Here is a 23,846-nt window from a genome sequence, read left to right on the forward strand (position 1 = left end):
GAGAGAGAGAGAGAGAGAGAGAGAGAGAAGATGCAGGCAGACAGGCAGGCCCGGGGCAAACCACAAGTTGACAAATCCACTTCTCTGAGAGTGTGCCAAAATTGTTAAGCTTATCTGTGCTGGATATTGGATAAACCCCCACTTCAGAAGAGGCTTACACAGTTAAAACACACGCAAGTAGTTAACTGTTCAGCCTCGTGGTTCTCGTATCCCTGAACTCCCGTTGAGTCTCAGACAGTGCTTTGGGCTGTATTCATAAGCCATCTGTGTGCTGAGGAGATGCAGCTATGTCTATTACTGATAAGCTGTTGCTTAATTGAAGGTTACCCAATAGTTCCCAGTTGGTTTATTGTTTAGTAAATGTAATAGTTCAACTTTTTATTGTTGTCTGCCTGCTGGAAAAGTAACACTGCTTTTACTGTGCTTTTGTGCCAGATTCCAAGGTTGCTCTATTTTCTTCAATATAGAAAAAAGACTACAACAAGGTATACAAAAACTTTGGTGCAGGTTAGATACAATGTTTGGTTTTGAAACAGAAACGTGTGGAGTGTGGACTTAATGGGGAGCTGAGCTTAATACCAAGCTGGTCTAAAGGGTTTTTTTCTACTGCTGGCTTTCAGAGTACAGGTTTGCAGTAACATTATACTAATCAGAGCCCTGCATGGTTAAGCCTCTCTCAAAACCTCCAGCTCTGTTTTCTTTATGTTCCCACACAGATCAATACTTTATACATTATGATTGTGCTCTCCCGTGGTTTTTTTTTTTTGGTATTGTGTTTTAATTGTACCGTTTCAGACTTTTCTTTTCAATGCTACAAGGTTCAGCTGTGTTTTTACGATAAATACGAACAGTTCTTGTAACAAAGCTCTGTATAAACACTGGCAGCTAGTACTCTGCAGGCCTTCGTACAGAAACTATTAGCAACGTGACGTGCACGACTACTTTACCAAAATGACTCACTGGCCGGAGTGTGCGCCAATCAGACTTGATAAGCATGTTGTGCGCCAATCAGACTTGATAAGCATGTTGTGCACCAATCAGACGTGATGAGCATGTTTTGCACCTATCAGATGTGATGAACATGTTGTGCACCAATCATGCTGTGAGAAATATTCTTAGCTTTGCTGTGGAGCCCTGGAATTATTGCTTTGCTAATTACTGCTATCCAAAAATGAACTTGCATCTTAGTCAACATGTTTTGTGTGTCGGATTGCGATGTGATACTGTCTATTTCCATCCCTGCAGTAAAGGAGCAGTCCTTAACTTGATATTTAAGGGTTAGTTAATAATTGACCCACATTCACAAAAGCATGTTGCTTTTTTCAAATGTCTACATGCATATTCACAAGACTTGGAACCAATGAATACATTTCTATTACACTCAACTAGGCTGTACATTTTATACTCTAGAGCAAAGCGCAGCTTTCTCCAGGCTTACCCCAAGCTTATTCAATTGTGAAATGTCTTGAAATACTTATTTTTCAAATACTGTGAAATAAGCAATTTTTACCATGAAAAAAATACAGCCCTAATTATAGCACACACACACACACACAAGTATATTTAAAAAATACAAGCAGTGGGTACAGAGGTGAAGTCTCCCAAAACGTGAAGTCTGGGTTGTGCTCTGCTGGTGAACCACACAACAACAATGCCGAATAAGAAACGTTTACCTACGTTAATATGTTTGTGTGGGATGGGGCCCAGATGGATAATTCCTTAAAGCGACAGTAGCCTAATGCACATACACAACTTTGACAGTGGTGGGGTGCGAGTGAGCATCCAAATTCAAGACCAAGGGAAGCAATATATGGGGCACTTTTATCAAAAAATGAGGAGGATGGCCTCTCTGGCCCCCCGGCTCTGGCGCCCCTGGTCCCCCTCCCTTTCAGGGTGTGATTCTAACATCAGTCATGGACCCACAGGATGCCGCTGTGGTGTCTCAGGAGGTAGCAGCTCTGCTGCAAAAACAGTCTATTCGCATGATAGACTCCCTCCACTTGGAGGAAGGGTTCTACGCCAGGTACTTCCTAGTGCCCAGGCAGGATGGTGGCCTCAGACTGATCCTCAACCTCAGACAGGTCAACCTATATCTGAGCTGAAGGAGGTTCAAAATGTTGACAATGCAACAGCTGTTGCAGTCAATCAGGCCAGACAACTGGTTCACCACGGTGGACCTCAAAGACGCCTATTTCCACATCCCCATAAAACCAGCGCACAGGAAGTACCTGCGATTCGCTTTTCAGGGAACAGCGTATGGATTCCATGTCTTGCTTGCCACACCCTTCCTTTGGGTCTCCTTTGCATGCGCCCTCTGCAGGCCTGGTTCAAGAGCAGGGTTTTTCAGCCCGCGTTGAACCGCTATCACCTATTGACAGTGTCTCGTCACTGTCAAAGGGCACCTTCTTGGTGGAAACAGCCTGCCCATCTATGCCTCAATGTTGTGCTGGGCAGTGTCACCAGAAGGGAGGTCGTCACCACGGACGCGTCCAGCCTGGGCTGGGGCGCTGGCTGCAATGGCAGAGGGGCACAAGTTGTGTGGGAACCCCCCTTGGCAGGGTCTCCACATCATTGTTTTGGAGCTGCAGGCAGTTTACCTGGCATTGCAGAATTTTTTGCAGGAGGTTCGAGGGAGACATGTGCTTGTCCATACAGACAACACAATAGTGCCTCCCAAGAATCAACCCACTGTCCCCTTTGGTTCTCCTTAATAAGAGGCGAGTACCCGCTTACAATAGATGCCTTGGCATACCAGTGGCCGGGCCAACTGTTATATGCCTTCCCATCGCTTGCCCTGCTCCTGCGGTGTCTTGCGAAAATCAAGTTCTGTTAGGAGCCCCTTATTGGTCAGGAGACTCTGGTTTTCAACCCTAATGCAGCTCCAGAGCGGCCAACCGTGGAGACTGCCCAAGCAGCGCGACCTGCTCAGTCAGGCACGGGGGACCTTATGGCATCCCGACCCATCAAGCCTGCAGCTCTGGGTCTGGCCCCTGAACGGCTGCATTTGAGCCATCTGGGTCTGTCCAATAGGGTCATTGACACCCTACAAAATGCCAGAGCAGCATCCATGCGTTCCCAGTGTGGGTACAAGTGGGGCATCTTTCAGACGTGGTGTCTGCCTCGTGGGTTTGACCCCACGACTTGTCCCATGGCAGTAATACTGCAGTTTTTGTAGAGGAAATCCCCCTGTATTTTAAAGTTCTATCTGGCAGCCATTTCGGCTTGCCATGTCAAAATTGGCTCGGTCTCCCCAGGACCTCACTTCCTGGCAGGGCAATTTTTGAAAGGGGCTCGGCGGCTTTGGCCGCCCATGATGGACATTGTTCCTTGCTGGAGGATAAATGTGGTGCTTAATGCACTCATGGAGCTTCCATCTGAGCTCCTGCATTCAACTGAGCTGAAATATTTATCGCTCAAAGCGGCTTTCTTGCTTGCTATTACCTCTGCAAAGCGGGTGAGTGAGATGCAGGGATTCTCCATTGCAAAAGCCTGCTTGATTTTTACAGAGGCCAGGACAAAGGTTACGCTCTGTACCAATCTTGCCTTTTTGCATTCCACGTCAGCCAGTTGGTGGATTTGGAGGCTTTCCATCCACCTCCTTTCCAGTCTGACAGGGAGTGACAGCTCCATGTGCTCTGCACAGTGCGGGCTCTGGCATACTACGTTGACAGGACAAAAAGTTGGAGGTAGTCCGAACAATTTTTTGTGTACTATGGGGCAAAGTCCCATGGTCAAGCCCTGTCTAAGCAGAGGCTGTCTAAATGGATAACAGACACGGTCAGGACTTCCTATGAGCTGGCCAACTTCCCCCCTTCAAGAAAGCTCACTGCCCATTCCACCAGGGTCATGGCAACTGCGTGGGCTTTATTCCAGGTGCATCTGTCAAGGACATTTGCAATGCAGTGGTGTGGGCAACTCCCCATACCTTTACCAGGTTCTACAGACTTAATGTTGTGGATCCTCAAAACCCTGCTTTTGGAGTGTTAAGGGTGGCTTCTCAGTCGACCCTTACAACAGAGGCATAGAGGTGAAACTCTCCCTCAGTTTTTTAGCCCTAGCTACTTGTTGCTGGGGTTCCACAAGGCAGCCTCTCAGCGTAGCCTTGTAGCATTCCGGTCATTCTGCAATCATGCCCTTGCGATTGGGTATACTCACCCATTCGGTAATGGTTACATTTCATACCTGAAAGGGAACGTTAGGTTATTATCATAACCCTGGTTCCCTGAAATAGAAACGTAACTGTTAACCTTCAAGGCCGTTGTGTCCATGGCTGCAGCAGGCTTGGAGGAGAACTGACGTTGAGGTCTGTGAGCGCAGTATGTTTATGTCCTCGGTGGCGGGGCCATGACTGTGTCACAGGCTTGTCGAGTGGCTTTGATATATCTTACACATGTAACCATGTGGTAATGGTTACATTTTTATTTCAGGGAATGTAATGTGACATCAGTGTATTGTTGCAATGTTTATAGTTTCAGGAAAAGGCAACACTGTTTCTTCTATTTCAAGTACACTTACTTACTTTTGGAGGTATAAATCTGCTTTATATTTGTATTTCAAATAAACATTAGGCTTTGCTCTGTTTTGTTTAAGTCAGCGTTTCTCAAACTGGGGGTCCCGAACCAAAAGGGGGTCGCAAGGCTAATGTAGCAGGGTCGCCTGATCACAGAAAATACTGACATAATACTGACATAACCTTAAGATTAGGGCTTCTGATTTTCGGTTTTAACCGATTAAACACCCGATACAAAAATGCAAACACTGGAAATGGTTACTCAATTCACGTGAACTGCACCCCTTTCCCATAAAAAAACCCCAAAAAACCCTACTACAAAAAACTAAAACAAAACCACCTTTCCTAGTGCAGATGGTCAAATGCCCCTCCTTCCTGACTTGTATCTAGCATTGATTCGTTCTGAATACTTTAAACCCACCCCAACTACTGAGTGGCAGCAAATTTTACATTTCTATTGGAGACTCCGCTTGCGCGGTTTAAAACTAGGTTACAATTACAGTAGAAGGCTTGTTCGCGGGATTTAAAGCTATATTACAGATAGATAGTGACAATTTATTACAGAATCGCAAATTGTGGCGAAATGTAAAAGAAATGCCTATCACACAAAAACCCCAGAAGATTGTGACCATGACCATAAGGATTTTGTTGTGGAAGACAGAAAAGGAAGGTACAACTAAATGTGCAAGTACTGTCTGTCGAGTTACTGCTATTGTGACAGAAAAAAACGGCTAGTATTTTGGAAAGTAACCAAAAACAATCATTTCTTACAGTATATACAAAGCGAAAGCGCCAAAAAAAAAACAATTTACATAAAACTCAAAAATAGATAAAAATAAGCACCGAAGAAAAAAAAAACCGACGCGCTACTTAAGATACTTAGCATTACATTACAGTGCATATACACTTAATCCTGAACAGTAAATGATTTAATATGAAGCCAGACCTCCTGTCGTGTTTACTAAGCATCCAGATGCTTGTTTTATTTTGTGTTTATTAAAGTTGTGTATAAAGTGCTAGCGCCAGTTAAAAAAACGTTTTAAAATGTTCAGTTTTTTGGTGTTTCACACTGTTTCTCAATTTGCCCCAATCCTTGGGTAATGTTATGATTATTGCCACAATCATTGGCAAACTCTGTTTGTTTGCAAGTACTTCCAGCTCCCAGAACTGCATCCTGTTGGCTGTGAAAGGCTAGACGCAATGTTTTCAGACAGTAACACATGTTTCTTCAATGTCTACATACTCCTGAAGAATAGACTTTGAAAGTGGAACTTAAAGAAGCAGGTGTTATTTTATAAAGCAGAGGAGTCTACAAGTAGAGGGTACCGATACTATATGCAAGTTTTCGATGCTTTGTTTAAGTCTTAATTCACACAGAACGACCGTCTTGAAGCAGAAACACAAGTGACACAAATGACTGGTGTTGATTTAAACATTTCCGCCTCTGTGGGTCTAATATTATGCCATGGTTTCATTTTGTTTCATTAGGTTATTTATTTTACAGTTGAGATGTTTGGTTGAAATAAAAGGGGATTTTATATTAGTTAGAAATATAATTTATTTATTCCTCAAAACCGTTGCTACCCCCCAAACCGTGGATCTTGCATCCCACACCCCACACCCCACACCCCACATTGAAACATTTCCAAAGGGGGGCCCGGCAAAAAAAGTTTGTGAACCCCTGATTTAAGTAATTCTGAAAGAAATGTGATTCACCTTTTTAGCTCAAAATAGTTTTTTAAAGAAATGAACTGACCATAAGTTCTGAAAATACCCCTCATAGTGATAACACAATATGAGGGTCTGTATATAATGATTGATTGTAATCTTGGAGTAATCAATGTAACAAGGGGAGGTTTTAGGTATAAGTCATTAGTAATAATGCTGCAGTAATGTATTGCAGCCAGGTACTCCCCACAACACAGATATGTGTTTAAAAAGTGCTATTCACTACCACGGTGGAGCCAGAAGGTGCAATGCAGAGAACAGGGTTAGGGTTAGGGTTAGGGTTAGGGTTAGGTGCAATGCAGAGAACAGGGTTAGGGTTAGGGTTAGGTACAATGCAGATAACAGGGGACTATATTTCATGTCAGTGTCCCAACCCCCAGGTCTATAATAACAGATGATCTATTTGTTTTTATTTGTTTTATTTGTTTCAAATTGATGGGATACGAAAGACATGCCAAAGTAAACTAGCCCTCGACTAATAATAATTGCAAATGTGGACAAAATTATGACAAAATGTGGTCAGGAATGTTTAGATTACTGAGCAGGGTGGAGGGTAGAGGTGGCGAGGCACTGAGCAAGATGGAGGGTAGAGGTGGAGAGACACAGCAGGGTGGAAGGTAGAGGTGGGGAGACACTGAGCAGGGTGGAGGGTAGAGGTGGGGAGACACTGAGCAGGGTAGAGGGTAGAGGTGGAGAGACACTGAGCAGGGTGGAGGGGAGAGGTGGAGAGACACTGAGCAGGGTGGAGGGTAGAGGTGGGGAGACACTGAGCAGGGTGCAGGGTAGAGGTGTGGAGACACAGCAGGGTGGACGGTAGAGGTGGAGAGACACAGCAGGGTGGACGGTAGAGGTGGAGAGACACTGAGTAGGGTGGAGGGTAGAGGTGGAGAGACAATGAGCATGGTGGAGGGGAGAGGTGGACAGACACTGAGCAGGGTGGAGGGTAGAGGTGGGGAGACACTGAGTAGGGAGGAGGGTAGAGGTGGAGAGACACTGAGCAGGGTGGAGGGTAGAGGTGGGGAGACACTGAGCAGGGTGCAGGGTAGAGGTGTGGAGACACAGCAGGGTGGACGGTAGAGGTGGAGAGACACTGAGTAGGGTGGAGGGTAGAGGTGGAGAGACACTGAGCATGGTGGAGGGGAGAGGTGGACAGACACTGAGCAGGGTGGAGGGTAGCGGTGGGGAGACACTGAGTAGGGAGGAGGGTAGAGGTGTGGAGACACTGAGCAGGATGGAGGGGAGCGGTGGAGAGACACTGAGCAGGGTGGAGGGTAGAGGTGGGGAGACATTGAGCAGGGTGGAGGGTAGAGGTGGGGAGACACTGAGCAGGGTGGAGGGTAGAGGTGGGGAGACACAGCAGGGTGGAGGGTAGAGGTGGAGAGACACTGAGCAGGGTGGAGGGTAGAGGTGGAGAGACACTGAGCAGGGTGGAGGGTAGAGGTGGGGAGACACTGAGCAGGGTGGAGGGTAGAGGTGGGGGGACACAGCAGGGTGGAGGACAGAGGTGGGGAGACACTGAGCAAGATGGAGGGTAGAGGTGGGGAGACACAGCAGGGTGGAGGGTAGAGGTGGAGAGACACTGAGCAGGGTGGAGGGTAGAGGTGGAGAGACACAGCACCGTGGAGGGTAGAGGTCCGGAGACACAGCACCGTGGAGGGTAGAGGTGGGGACACACTGAGCAGGGTAGAGGGTAGAGGTGGGGAGACACTGAGCAGGGTGGAGGGTAGATTTGGAGAGACACTGAGCAGGGTGGAGGGTAGAGGTGGGGAGACACTGAGCAGGGTGGAGGGTAGAGGTGGAGAGACACAGCACCGTGGAGGGTAGAGGTCCGGAGACACAGCACCGTGGAGGGTAGAGGTGGGGACACACTGAGCAGGGTACAGGGTAGAGGTGGGGAGACACTGAGCAGGGTGGAGGGTAGATTTGGAGAGACACTGAGCAGGGTGGAGGGTAGAGGTGGGGAGACACTGAGCAGGGTGGAGGGTAGAGGTGGGGAGACACAGCAGGGTGGAGGTTAGAGGTGGAGAGACACTGAGCAGGGTGGAGGGTAGAGGTGGAGAGACACTGAGCAGGGTGGAGGGTAGAGGTGGAGAGACACTGAGCAGGGTGGAGGGGAGGGGTGGAGAGACACTGAGCAGGGTGGAGGGTAGAGGTGGAGAGACACTGAGTAGGGTGGAGGGTAGAGGTGGAGAGACACTGAGCAGGGTGGAGGGTAGAGGTGGGGAGACACTGAGTAGGGAGGAGGGTAGAGGTGGAGAGACACTGAGCAGGGTGGAGGGGAGCGGTGGAGAGACACTGAGCAGGGTGGAGGGTAGAGGTGGGGAGACATTGGGCAGGGTGGAGGGTAGAGGTGGGGAGACACTGAGCAGGGTGGAGGGTAGAGGTGGGGAGACACAGCAGGGTGGAGGGTAGAGGTGGAGAGACACTGAGCAGGGTAGAGGTGGAGAGACACTGAGCAGGGTGGAGGGTAGAGGTGGGGAGACACTGAGCAGGGTGGAGGGTAGAGGTGGGGGGACACAGCAGGGTGGAGGGTAGAGGTGGGGAGACACTGAGCAAGGTGGAGGGTAGAGGTGGAGAGACACAGCACCGTGGACGGTAGAGGTCCGGAGACACAGCACCGTGGAGGGTAGAGGTGGGGACACACTGAGCAGGGTAGAGGGTAGAGGTGGGGAGACACTGAGCAGGGTGGAGGGTAGATTTGGAGAGACACTGAGCAGGGTGGAGGGTAGAGGTGGGGAGACACTGAGCAGGGTGGAGGGTAGAGGTGGGGAGACACTGAGCAGGGTGGAGGGTAGAGGTGTGGAGACATAGCAGGGTGGAGGGTAGAGGTGGAGAGACACTGAGCAGGGTGGAGGGTAGAGGTGGAGAGACACTGAGCAGGGTGGAGGGTAGAGGTGGAGAGACACAGCACCGTGGAGGGTAGAGGTCCGGAGACACAGCAGGGTGGAGGCTGGAGGTGGGGACACACTGAGCAGGGTAGAGAGTAGAGGTGGGGAGACACTGAGCAGGGTGGAGGGTAGATTTGGAGAGACACTGAGCAGGGTGGAGGGTAGAGGTGTAAAAAAGAAAATACACTAATGTAAGGGTACAACAGAGAAAAGGGGACGGACAAACTTGTTTTTTTTTTTTTACAGAAAGTAATAGTAATATTATTACTCAGATTAAAAATGTAACACGTTATATTACCTTGTTATTGACTAAAGTAATATTATTACAGTAACGCCTTACTTAAGAAGCGAGTTACCCCAACTCTGCCCATTGCTTCCCTGTTCAACACACCTGTATATTTTACCCAGAGATAGATTTTTCCCTTAGTTTTGCAGATAGATCTTCATAATTTAGTTTATTAAACATTATTTTTAAGTAATGATGTATTTTTCTCTTGACAGCAGGGTTCAAACAGGGTAACACTGTATGCAGACACAATGTAGTCTGATCTGTGCTTGGAACAGTGAATCAGGTTAACTTTGTTAACTCCTTGTGGGGGGTACACATCGCCCCTGTGCGGATTTTGTGTTATTTTGTATTGTATTTGTTGTATTATGATTTAAAATGCCCCATCCAGCTAAAACTTGTGCGTAATGTGGCCATCTCCCAATTAATCAAGTAATTACCAATTGGGAGATGACCACGTATATATTTGTTTTGGCCATCATGCCGTTTTGTTTCTGTATAGTGTTTTTGTTTCTGTTTTGTTCAAACCTTTTATTTAAATAAACACGTGCATCAGCTGTTCATCTCCGTCGTACTGTGTGTGCCTCTTCCTGGTCTTAAGTCACCAGCAACCTTATCCGTGACACTCCTTGTGGGATTTTTTTCAATGTAAATATCCCCCTAACCCTTCCTTGTACTAAGCAAACTAGGTGCAGCTCCCTCAATATCGTATTACTTATAGTTAGGCTTGGCAGAATTCGACTTGTATTTTTTTATAATGTTGACTAAATTGTGGGTGGAGGAGAGTGCGAGGAGAGCTAATTTGAATCTCTTCAAAGCACAGCGCGGGTACCAGATCAGGGGGGTTTGCAATCTCTTCAAAGCACATCGCGGGTACCAGATCAGGGGGGTTCGCAATCTCTTCAAAGCACAGCGCGGGTACCAGATCAGGGGACTTTGCAATCTCTTCAAAGCACAGTGTGGGTACCAGATCAGGGGGGTTCATTGGAATCTCTTCAAAGCACAGCGCGGGTACCAGATCAGGGGGGTTTGCAATCTCTTCAAAGCACAGCGCGGGTACCAGATCAGGGGGATTTGCAATCTCTTCAAAGCACAGCTAGGGTACCAGATCAGGGGGGTTCATTGGAATCTCTTCAAAGCACAGCGCAGGTATCAGATCATGGGGGTTCATTATTATTATTATTATTATTATTATTATTATTATTATTATTATTATTATTATTATTATTATTATTTATTTCTTAGCAGACGCCCTTATCCAGGGCGACTTACAATCGCAAGCAAATACAAATACATTCAAGTGTTACAATACAAGTCATACAATAAGAGCAAGAAATACAATAATTTTTTTCAAGTGTGACAAACCACAATTCAATAATACAGCATTGGAATCTCTTCAAAGCACAGCGCAGGTACCAGATCAGGGGGGTTCATTGGAATCTCTTCAAATCACAGCGCAGGTATCAGATCAGGGGGGTTCATTGGAATCTCTTCAAAGCACAGCGCAGGTTTCAGATCAGGGGGGTTCATTGGAATCTCTTTTCTAATGGAGTCCAGTTTGGCTAGCACTTTTGAAATCTTAATTAAACTCTTCCTTGCTCATATTTTGCTACAAGAGTTAAACCAGATTCAAGGAAGCCTGAAAAAATCTGCTAGAAAGTTAACGAAATCTAGATTGTGTTATAGTCTCCCTAATTTATATATTTAAGTAATGTTAATATGATCAGATTTAATTTGATTTTCCTTCTATCCAAAATGTTACAGTACTAGGCAAAACTGTAGGCTAGCAGCAAGCCTCAGAAGACCTGCTGGATTTTTCAGACAGCACTGTAACCATCTTCTAGTGTTCATATTTAGTCAAAATCTAGTGTTCATCTACCACTTTCACACCCAAATGCCACTACCGAGCCGTCTCAGACCTTTAAAAAATTATTTAAAATACCCATTTGCATGTAATTGCTCAATCTATGCCGGTATAATACTGTCATAACCCTTTCACACAGCTAAAGGGATCCTGTGAGTACAACTTTCAAACCTGTTAGTCAACAGATCATTTTCATGGTAACGGCAACGGCAACAGAAACAAAACAAAACAAAACAAATAAATAAATAAACAGAATAATGTGGGTAAGCTACTTTAAAAAACAAGAAAAGAATGTGTTATTTGGATGTGAGTGGTGTGGTTTATAAAAGGGCTGTCCAGACAGTGTTTCTCCCAAACATCCGGCTTTATTTCAAAAACAAAACAAAAGAGCCGCCCCTCTACCAGTCATGGTATCGGGGGGTTCACGGCAGGCATGCAGACCCAAACAACACAATGAATCCCCCGTCCATGTCCACAGTGCTCACAATAGTGCTATTCAATCCCGGGAGTCGTGGTGCGGGTGTTTGAGTGCCCAGTGAAGGAAGTGCTCAGAGGGGTGTGCTGGCCGTGTAGCGACAGCTCCTGGGTCTCTACTCCTCCTCTGCAAGAGACAAACAAAACACAGAACAAAACAAACAACTCTCCGGCCGTAGGTTGCATTCTTAGCGCAAGGGTTCCGTACTCATGTAGCTGCGACCCCTTTGTCCTCTCTGCAATCAGCCTGGCGCTCCGGTGTAACCAATCGCTGCCTGGCCCGCAGCTCATTGCATGGGAATCATTTTGCATAGGTGCAGCTATGCGCTTCCTCCAAGATGGCTGACTTCCTGTTTTCGCCCACCGCCGAGTCGACCCGTCTATGGGGAAGTGTACTACTACCTTACACAGCGCCCTTTCTGGTCGGGAGGGAGATTTACAGCTCCGATTCTTTCTCTCTTTATCACAGAATGTTATATCAATTTCTTATATTTTAATGAATGGTGCTGGAGAACTGTAGTGTACTGTAAACTTCCCTGTGCTCGCTTTGTCCTCTCTATTAATAATGTGGCCATTGGAGGTGGCCACACTATGCACACGTTTAGAGGGTTGGAGCTTTAACCCCATTTACACCCCAAACCATACATTCAAATCATCACAGTACAGCAATAAACCATTCCTTTAAAATCATAACAATGCATTTACCAGCACATATTTACAGGCATGGCTCTGTCCTGCCATAGCGACTGATTCATTTAGCAAATTTGTATTGATTTTCCAAAATGTCCTACAGTGACAATGCTAACTAGGTAGATTTTAAAAGATAATATTGCTATTAATGCAAAAAAAATATCTCTATCAATGCATATGCTGTTCTGCAAGATAACTAAACTTGAAATTGAGTTTGACAACTCTGTGTTGCAGAATATCAGTTTTTAACTTTCATAATAATTCAATAATCAGTTTTAAAATGTCAGGCAGGCAGCCTCCGTTTACCCTCAGATTATGACACACAAGCAAGTTGTACTCATAATTGGACAAGAGGTTCTCTTGATCTTCTGCATGCAAAACTAAAGTGTGCCACACCTCCACCTGCACTCTTACCCTCAGAGAGGCACGATTCGGACTTGGAGCCGATAGGATTTAATACAGGGCTTCCCCTTTATAACACTGGAGTCAGGAGCCAGAGTTACACGTCTGTGCTGTTTCTGTTATACCTGGAATGACATTATGGGATAAGCCGATTCTGTGGTAGAAAGGGCCACCATATAAAGGGGGTGCACGGTATATGGCACAAACTTGTAATAATTTCAATGACCGAAGTACTCTGATAATGTCAAAAGCAATAGTCCCCCATCTCTTCTAAGAGTTATGATTAATTGTTTGAAATTATTGATGAAAGATCTTCTCATGAACAGCACAGTATAGTACAGTGTTAGTGCTGCACTTCAGATAACAGTATGAAAGATCTCCTCATGAACAGCACAGTATAGTACAGTGTTAGTGCTGCACTTCAGATAACAGTATGAAAAATCTCCTCATGAACAGCACAGTATAGTACAGTGTTAGTGCTGCACATCAGATAACAGTATGAAAGATCTCCTCATGAACAGCACAGTATACTACAGTGTTAGTGCTGTACTTCAGATAATGGTATTGGAGTTGGTTCCAGACCCTCACAATGATCTGTGTAGAAAAATGCCTCCTATTTTCTATTCTGAATGCCCCTTTATCGAATCTCCATTTGTGACCCCTGGTCCTTGTTTCTTTTTTCAGGTCAAAAAAAGTCCCCTGGGTCGACATTGTCTATACCTTTTAGGATTTTGAATGTTTGAATCAGATCACAGCGTAGTCTTCTTTGTTCAAGACTGAATAGATTCAATTCTTTTAGCCTGTCTGCATACGACATGCCTTTTAAACCCAGGATAATTCTGGTTGCTCTTCTTTGCACTCTTTCTAGAGCAGCAATATCCTTTTTGTAACGAGGTGACCAGAACTGAACACAGTATTCTAGGTGAGGTCTTACTAATGCATTGTAAAGTTTTAACATTGATTTAAATTCAACACTTCTCACAATATATCCGAGCATCTTGTTGACCTTTTTTATAGCTTCCTCACATTGTCTAGATGAAGACATTTCTAAGTCAACATAAACTCCTAGGTCTTTTTCATAGTTCCCTTCTTCAATTTCAGTATCTCCCATATGATATTTATAATGCACATTTTTTTGCCTGCATGAAATACTTTACACTTTTCTCTATTAAGTGTCATTTGCCATGTGTCTGCCCAGTTCTAAATGCTGTCTAGATCATTTTGAATGACCACTCCTTTTTTTGTGTCGTCTGCAAATTTAACAAATTTGCTTACTATACCAGAATCTAAATCATTAATATAGATTAGGAATAGCAGAGGACCTAATACTGATCCCTGTGGTACACCACTGGTTACCTCACTCCATTTTGAGGTTTCTCCTCTAATCAGTACTTTCTGTTTTCTACCTGTTAACCACTCCCTAATCCATGTGCATGCATTTCCTTGAATCCCTACTGCGTTCAGTTTGAGAATTAATCTTTTATGCGGGACTTTGTCAAAAGCTGGAAATCTAAATAAACCATGTCGTATGCTTTGCAATTATCCATTGTCAATTTTGCATCCTCAAAAAAGTCAAGCAGGTTAGTTAGACACGATCTCCCTTTCCTAAAACCATGCTGACTGTCTCCCAGGATATTGTTACCATATAGGTAATTTTCCATTTTAGATCTTATTATAGTTTCCATAAATTTACATATAATAGAAGTCAGGCTTATTGGTCTGTAGTTACCTGGTTTGGTTTTGTCTCCCTTTTTGTGGATCGGTATTACGTTTGCAATTTTGTCAGTACAACCCCTCTGTCAAGAGACATGTTGCATGATCTTGGTTAGCGGTTTGTTAATAATTTCTTTCATTTCTTTGAGTACTATTGGGAGGATCTCATCCAGCCCAGGGGATTTGTTTATTTTAAGAGCTCCTAGTCCCTTTAACACTTCTGCCTCTGTTATGCTAAAGTTATTTAAAACTGGATAGGAACAGGTCGACATGTGGGGCATGTTGTCCGTGTCCTCCTTTGTAAAAACCTGTGAAAAGTAATCATTTAATATATTTGCTATTTTTTTGCTTCATCTATGATTTTGCCATTTATGTCTCTTAGACATTTAACCTCCTCTTTTAATGTTCTCTTGCTGTTATAATATTGGAAAAACATTTTGGAATTGGTTTTAGCCCCCTTAGCAATATTGATTTCTATCTCTCTCTTGGCCTTTCTAACTTCCTTTTTGACTTGTGTTTGCAGTTCCAGTACTCTTTCTGTGTACTTTGTTTTTGGTCCTTTTTAAACGTTTTGCAAAGTGCTTTTTTTCGCTGAATATTTTTTTTAATTGATCTATTAAACCATTTTGGCCATTTTGTTTTAGATTTAGATTTGTCTACTTTTGGGATGTACAGTGCCTTGCGAAAGTATTCGGCCCCCTTGAACTTTGCGACCTTTTGCCACATTTCAGGCTTCAAACATAAAGATATGAAACTGTAATTTTTTGTGAAGAATCAACAACAAGTGGGACACAATCATGAAGTGGAACGAAATTTATTGGATATTTCAAACTTTTTTAACAAATAAAAAACTGAAAAATTGGGCGTGCAAAATTATTCAGCCCCTTTACTTTCAGTGCAGCAAACTCTCTCCAGAAGTTCAGTGAGGATCTCTGAATGATCCAATGTTGACCTAAATGACTAATGATGATAAATAGAATCCACCTGTGTGTAATCAAGTCTCCGTATAAATGCACCTGCACTGTGATAGTCTCAGAGGTCCGTTTAAAGCGCAGAGAGCATCATGAAGAACAAGGAACACACCAGGCAGGTCCGAGATACTGTTGTGGAGAAGTTTAAAGCCGGATTTGGATACAAAAAGATTTCCCAAGCTTTAAACATCCCAAGGAGCACTGTGCAAGCGATAATATTGAAATGGAAGGAGTATCAGACCACTGCAAATCTACCAAGACCTGGCCGTCCCTCTAAACTTTCAGCTCATACAAGGAGAAGACTGATCAGAGATGCAGCCAAGAGGCCCATGATCACTCTGGATGAACTGCAGAGATCTACAGCTGAGGTGGGAGACTCTGTCCATAAGACAACAATCAGTCGTATACTGCACAAATCTGGCCTTTATGGAAGAGTGGCAAGAAGAAAGCCATTTCTTAAAGATATCCATAAAAAGTGTCGTTTACAGTTTGCCACAAGCCACCTGGGAGACACACCAAACATGTGGAAGAAGGTGCTCTGGTCAGATGAAACCAAAATCGAACTTTTTGGCAACAATGCAAAACGTTATGTTTGGCGTAAAAGCAACACAGCTCATCACCCTGAACACACCATCCCCACTGTCAAACATGGTGGTGGCAGCATCATGGTTTGGGCCTGCTTTTCTTCAGCAGGGACAGGGAAGATGGTTAAAATTGATGGGAAGATGGATGGAGCCAAATACAGGACCATTCTGGAAGAAAACCTGATGGAGTCTGCAAAAGACCTGAGACTGGGACGGAGATTTGTCTTCCAACAAGACAATGATCCAAAACATAAAGCAAAATCTACAATGGAATGGTTCACAAATAAACATATCCAGGTGTTAGAATGGCCAAGTCAAAGTCCAGACCTGAATCCAATCGAGAATCTGTGGAAAGAACTGAAAACTGCTGTTCACAAATGCTCTCCATCCAACCTCACTGAGCTCGAGCTGTTTTGCAAGGAGGAATGGGCAAAAATTTCAGTCTCTCGATGTGCAAAACTGATAGAGACATACCCCAAGCGACTTACAGCTGTAATCGCAGCAAAAGGTGGCGCTACAAAGTATTAACTTAAGGGGGCTGAATAATTTTGCACGCCCAATTTTTCAGTTTTTTATTTGTTAAAAAAGTTTGAAATATCCAATAAATTTCGTTCCACTTCATGATTGTGTCCCACTTGTTGTTGATTCTTCACAGAAAATTACAGTTTCATATCTTTATGTTTGAAGCCTGAAATGTGGCAAAAGGTCGCAAAGTTCAAGGGGGCCGAATACTTTCGCAAGGCACTGTAATTGTTTTGCACCTCTAGTACTACATTTTTAAAAAACAGCCATCCTTTTTCTGTGGATGTTTTCTCTATTTTACTCCAATCTACTTCTGTTAGTCTCTGTTTCATACCTTCATAGTTTGCTTTTCTAAAATTGTAAACCTTAGCTTTAGTCATTACTTTTGGGGTTTTAAAAAATACTTCAAATGACACCATGTTGTGGTCTGAGTTTACCAATGGCTCTCTGACCTCTGTTTTAGTTATTCTGTCTTCGTTATTTGAAAAGACAAAATCAAGGCATGCCTCCCCTCTAGTTTGTGCCTTGACAAATTGACAAATTTGTCATTTCCACCATTTCAATTTCGCCCGTCATACTCCCCACCGGGTTCTCCCATTTTATACGGGGGAAGTTGAACTCCCCCATTAGTATGGCTTCTCCTTTTCTACACGCATTTCAAATGTCATTGTATAACAGATTATTTTGCTCAGCGTCTGAATTTGGCGGTCTATAGCAGGGGTGCACAATTAGAATTCAAAGAGGTCCAGTGACTAACATTTTCTCCCCCCAAAGGTCCAAACCATTAAAATGTCTAATGTGCGCTATGATTTGGGGGCATATGTAGTTCTTTTATATGTAAAGCTAATAAACAAAGTACTACATTTCAATAACATTTCAGCAATATTTATTGCACATTTTCAATGCAGACACATTAAACATGAGGTAAAATAAATATGCAGCCTAATCATAAATAAAAGTAGGCCTATCACAAATGTTCTCATTTCAAGCAAAACAAGACTGCATCTTCACAAAAAAATAACAAAAGTGCCTGTTTCTGAAAAAAGTGCTTTGATTTTTGAACAAATAAGAAAACACAGGTTTAATATTTATCTTTCCTACTCTTTCCCACTTCACTGCTCCATCTCTCTTCTTTAGTGAGAGAAATGGGCTTTTGCTTGCCCTGCCAGTAATTTGAACCTCGGCTGGAATGGAGTCAGTGCCATTCTCATGCACATATGTAGGTGCTCATTGGTGAGTCTAGAGCGGTACTTATTTTTAATGATATTCATAGTGGAGAAAGAAGACTCACAACTGTATGTGGAGCCAAACATGGTCAAGGTGTGTAGTGCTACTTTGGTTAGACCAGGGAAAACAGTCTCAGACACAGCCTGCAGCCAGACAGTGTCATGATCAGTTAGTTGAAAGTGCTCTCTTAGTGCAACATTTGCTTGCAGATCAATCAGTTCCATCTGTAGAGATCCAGCATGTGCCCACTTGAAGGTCTGTGTCACTTCCTTTGAAAATCCCCTGACATCTGTGATGAGGATGAGGAATGGATTCTCAATGAGAAGAAGGAGCTGCTGTCCAAGGCTGAAGCTGTCAAAGCGATTTCTGAAGTTTCCAATCAGCTTATCTATGAAGTCAACATGAGGAGAAACATCTCTCTCACCCTGAATCTGTTCCTGCACTTTTGGGAAGTGTGCACAGTCTCCTTGAAGATCTTCCTTGAACACTTCCAGTTTCCTCTGGAAGGTGCGGACAGCTGTCATCAAATCACAAACTGAATTGTTCTTGCCCTGTAAGTTTCACGTTGAGCTCATTAAGGTGTGATGTGATGTCTACCAAAAAAGCAACAATATCCATTTTGCTCTCGTCTTGCAAAAAAAGTGAAAACTGTGTTGCCTTTTGACTCTTGAGCTGTACTAGGAAAGCTGTTATTTCCTTTCGAATGGACCAAAAGCGTCCCAACACCCTGCCTTTACTGAGCCATCTTATGTTGTTGTGCAGCAGTAGGTCATTTGCATTTGCCTCAACTTCTTTCAGGAATTCTCTCAGCAGGCGATGTTGATGAGATGAGGATGCCCTGAGGAAGTTGATGAGTTTCATCATTGTATTCATCACTTCAGCATACTCTTCTGACAGATTGGCGCACAGGACAGACTGATGAATGATGCAGTGGTAAGCTGTGAGATCAGGGTTGTCCTCTTTCAGCCGTGCCACAGCTCCTCTCTCTCTTCCTATCATGGCAGGGGCCCCGTCTGAGGTGATAGAGACCACTTGTTTTAGATCTATCCCCCTCTTTCTCAGCATCTCCTTTATGGCCATGTATATGTCCTTTCCTCTTGTATGTGTCTCGAGTGGTGTAACAGGTCTTCACAGAATTCCTTCTTCTCTGTGTGGTAAAATCTAACATACACCAGAAGCTGGGCATTATCACTCACATCAGTAGATTCATCAACAGCTAATGCTATGCATGGTGCACTCCGAATAGCTTCATCAAGCTGTGTTAATACATCCTCTGTTAGTATTTCACTCTTTCTTGCTGTTGTTGTATGTGACATTGGGATTTGCTTGATCTTTTCACACAGCTCGTATTTTTGTTTACCGTCAAGTAAAGTTTCAGCAGCAGCATTCATGCACTCCATCACCACTCCCCCATCAGTAAATGGCTTTTGGTGTTGACCCAAAATCCAAGCTATTTTTAGTGAACATTCGTTTGCACATTGTTGGGCAGTGAATGCATGGGAGATGACTCTGGTTCGTTTATTTTGCGTGCCCTCACCTCAGACTGCTGTGGATATGTTTGCTCAGAAGATCTGTGCTTTGTCTCGTAGTGGCGCTTCACGTTGGCACTTTTTATTAGAGCCACGGTCTCTGAACATATCAGGCAGAGTGGTTTGACACTCGCTGCGGGAAGGATAAAGGCATATTTGTCTGTCCACTCCTCTTTGAAAGCTCGATTTTCTGTATCGACTTTCCTGACTTTTGCGCACGCCATTCTATAATTTCTCCTCTCGCTTCCGCTTTTGCTTCTCTCGCTGTCTCTCTCTGACAACATCAGTCTCCTAACATGCATTGTAAACATTCGCTTTAATTGGCTGAGTTTCGTGAAGTGATTTAAATAACGTACGTGACTGGACAACACACAGTAGTATGGGGCGCTGTCTGGGGCCTTCCCAGCTGCGCTGAGCCAGCGCAGTATGTGTACATTGAAAAAAAGGGTTGCTTCATCAGTATTTAATTTAACAATTATTTATGAGAAATGCGTCGAGGTCCAGATAGAACCTCACTCGGTCTGGACACGGACCGAGGTCCACCAATTGTGCACCTCTGGTCTATAGCATGCTCCTATTATTATGCCCTTTGAATTTTTGTCCATTATTCTGACCCATATTGATTCGGTGTTGTTTTCTTTGTCCAGATTTAACACCTGGGCTTCAAAACTATTTCTTATGTATAGCGCTACCCCTCCGCCTCTTCTGTCCTGTCTGTCTTTCCTATACAGTGTGTACCCACTAATATTATATTCGTCTCCATCACTCTCAGACAACCAAGTTTCTGTAACACCTATCACATCATAGTTACTTGTTAGTGCAGTAGCTTCTTAATGGGCATTTTGCAATCTTTTTTTGGTTAAAAAGAAAAAAAATACGGTAAGCCATCTATGTATATTGTTTGGAATTTATTTACTACTTTTGTATGCATTTCAGTATGTACGATTGTAGGCTTTATATAAATAGGTTTGACGTGCTGTTTGTAGTTGTTAGCTATATTATACATGTATACCATGTATGTAATACCTCATTATATATTTATTAAGCTTATAAAGTTACGATAGAACTCCCTAACCCAATTTGTTTATAATTAATTGTTCGGTGAATCTTCTAATCCAGCATTTTCTCATTTATAACCTTTTGAAAATCCTGCCCATAGTGTCCTCCGGGGTGGGCACCTTACAAAAGTTCACCACAGGATTCTTGCAGTTTTCCCCCCCATACTTTTCCCATGGTTATACTATATATTTACTACAGTCTACCCTGGTTTGCCATGTTTATTAATATGCTTTATCAAACCTCCCTATTCTTAAAAATGTTTCCCTATGCTTGAAAATGCTTTCACTGTGCTTTATTACACTTTGCTATGCTTTTACAATGGTACACTTTTATAAGGGGCTCCTCTTTGCAGTGACTGACTGTGTTTGAGGTGCTCAGTGCTGCAGTCACAAACCTTGTGCACACTTTAGTTTGTGTCACATCTCTGGGGAATGGACTTGTGGTCAGCATCCTGCTGTTTGCTTTTGGGATTTTGTCTCCACAGCTCATGTCATGGAAGAGAAGGAACACCAAACAGGGTTATAATAGCAGCACCGCCTGCAAAATACTTTTAAAATGGGATTTGTTTTGGACTGCGTTTTTGTATGAATTATTATTGTATCTAATTGAGCACCCTCAGGCACTTCTTCACAATTCCTGTGTTTATTATTCCTGTCATAGTACAGGATATACTATGCTTTTGGGTTTCCTTGTCCAAAAACAACTATTTGCTTATTTTTGTTATTTTTTTATTAAATAACTTTCTGTCAGCACTGCAAAAACAAGCAGGCTTGATTCTCTGTTTATTTGGATTAAATGTGTTTTGGAATTTGGAATGATTTTTTTTTGATTGACAGTTTGATGTGCTGTACAGGGACAACAAATGGACACATCTGTGAAATGTAGCACATACGTTTCCATATATTTTTTTTTATTACTGCACTGCAGATTTCCACCCCAACTTCCCTGTGGCCCTGTACATGTATTCTTCAATGGTGAAAGGGGGATGTATGACATATACTGTCTCCTGTGTACAGAATGAGGGGCCCTTCAGGAGCTTTACCCCAGAGAGCCCTGGTGTTGTAATCAGCAGTGATGCAGTGTTGATGGCTGTGTTTTCTGGAGAGTGTTGTAATCAGCAGTGATGCAGTGTTGATGACTGTTCTCTGGAGAGTGTTGTAATCAGCAGTGCTGCAGTGTTGATGGCTGTGTTCTCTGGAGAGTGTTGTAATCAGCAGTGATGCAGTGTTAATGGCTGTGTTCTCTGGAGAGTGTTGTAATCAGCAGTGATGCAGTGTTGATGACTGTTCTCTGGAGAGTGTTGTAATCAGCAGTGCTGCAGTGTTGATGGCTGTGTTCTCTGGAGAGTGTTGTCATCAGCAGTGATGCAGTGTTGATGGCTGTGTTCTCTGGAGAGCCCTGGTGTTGTAATCAGCAGTGCTGCAGTGTTGATGGCTGTGTTTTCTGGAGAGTGTTGTAATCAGCAGTGATGCAGTGTTGATGACTGTTCTCTGGAGAGTGTTGTAATCAGCAGTGCTGCAGTGTTGATGGCTGTGTTCTCAGGAGAGTGTTGTAATCAGCAGTGATGCAGTGTTGATGGCTGTGTTCTCTGGAGAGCCCTGGTGTTGTAATCAGCAGTGCTGCAGTGTTGATGGCTGTGTTCTCTGGAGAGTGTTGTAATCAGCAGTGATGCAGTGTTGATGGCTGTGTTCTCTGGAGAGTGTTGTAATCAGCAGTGATGCAGTGTTGATGGCTGTGTTCTCTCTGGCAGTGGCTGATCGGGGACCGGGAGTCGCAGTGCCATGTTCAGTGCTTGTGGACACAGGGGGGCAAGCCGGTGTGTGGCTCCGATGGCCGGAACTACGATACAGGCTGTGAATTCCAGAGGGCACGCTGCAGGGACCCCTCACTGAGCATCCTGAAGCACGGACGCTGCAAAGGTACAAAACTGCTGCTTCATCAACCGTGCCTCTGGAGAGGGGCTGCAGTTAGAGCTGGGAGGCAGTGTGATCTAGTGAGTGGAGCTGAGGGACTGGGAGGGAATCAGTGTGGTCTAGTGCTTAGATCTGAGCGACTGGGAGGCAGTGTGAAGTAGTGGTTCGAAATAAGAGATGGGAAAAGTGGCCAAGTGGGTTGAGCTGAGGGACTGGGAGGCAGTTTGGTTTAGCAGTTAGAGCTGAGAGACGGAGGCCGTATGGTCTAGTGTTTTGAGCTGATGAGGTACTAGGAGGCAGTGTGGTCTAGTGTTTAGAGCTGATGAGGGACTGGGAGGCAGTGTGGTCTAGTGGTTAGGGCTGAGGGACTGGGAGGCAGTTTGGTCTAGTGGTTAGAGCTGAGGGACTGGGAGGTAGTGTGGTCTAGTGGTTAGAGCTGAGGACTGCAAGACAGTGTGGTCTAGTGTTTAGAGCTGCTGAGGGACTGGAAGGCAGTGTGGTCTAGTGGTTAGAGCTGAGAGACTGGGAGGCAGTGTGGTCTAGTGGTTAGAGCAGAGAGACTGGGAGGCAGTGTGGTCTAGTGTTTAGAGCTGATGAGGGACTGGGAGGCAGTGTGGTCTAGTGGTTAGGGCTGAGGGACTGGGAGGCAGTTTGGTCTCGTGGTTAGAGCTGAGGGACTGGGAGGTAGTGTGGTCTGGTGGTTAGAGCTGAGGACTGCAAGAAAGTGTGGTCTAGTGTTTTGAGCTGCTGAGGGACTGGGAGGCAGTGTGGTCTGGTGGTTAGAGCTGAGGGACTGGGAGGAGTGTGGTCTAGTGTTTAGAGCTGAGGGACTGAGAGGCTGTGTGGTCTAGTAGTTAGAGCTGAAGAACTTCAAGCTGGGGGACAGGGAGGTGGTGTGGTGTAGTGTTTAGATCTGCTGAAGGACTGGGTGGCACTGTTGGTTTGCGGTCATAGAGTAGAAGAAAGTCAGGCAGCCTTGCTTTCAAATTCTAATAATAAAATGATTTTAGGAAAAAACTGGGCACGTGCCGAACAGCCGCCCGCAACAGCAGCCCCAACAGCAGCCCTGGAGATGAAGGGCTTTGAGCAGAGAGGTGTGTGAGTATTCGACATTTGGGTACACAGGGCTTTGTATTTTAAAAGGCAGTATGGGGGTGCTCCATTCAAAGGATTTTAGCTGAAGTTTAACAAGCTTTGTGTTACTGTCAGAGTTTGTTTTGCTTTGTTTGGTTTATTTAATTTAAACAAGTCTCGGATTTTAAACAAACAAAAAAAAAACACACCATATGTACAAGTAAGTGAATAACACTTTAGTGAAGACCTGCCAACTTTCTGAAACACATTTCTGAGAGACTTAGAGCACCGAGAGACATATTTGTTTATTGTCTCCTGCAGGGACCTTCATGTCACTTATAGATCATGGTCACATGTTCTGTGACAGGGATACACTTATTTTTCCATGGTAAATTGATATGGCAATTTTGAA

General features: G+C 44.2%; 1 protein-coding gene across 7 annotated transcripts in view; it reads left to right on the plus strand.

The window, feature by feature from the left end:
• LOC117421428 (SPARC-related modular calcium-binding protein 1-like) overlaps positions 1-23,846 on the plus strand; it is a 177,346-nt gene that overhangs the window by 22,755 nt on the left and 130,745 nt on the right. For 6 of the 7 annotated variants that reach the window (XM_034035852.3, XM_034035861.3, XM_034035890.3 and 3 more), the window contains exons 2-3: positions 22,198-22,366; positions 23,371-23,454. In XM_034035852.3, coding sequence (XP_033891743.2) covers positions 22,198-22,366; positions 23,371-23,454 — 253 coding nt within the window. The remainder of the gene's footprint in view (positions 1-22,197; positions 22,367-23,370; positions 23,455-23,846) is intronic. The other variant, XM_034035908.3, reaches the window with a different exon arrangement.

Source organism: Acipenser ruthenus, chromosome 18, assembly GCF_902713425.1.
Source record: "Acipenser ruthenus chromosome 18, fAciRut3.2 maternal haplotype, whole genome shotgun sequence".
Classification (NCBI taxonomy): Eukaryota; Metazoa; Chordata; class Actinopteri; order Acipenseriformes; family Acipenseridae; genus Acipenser; species Acipenser ruthenus.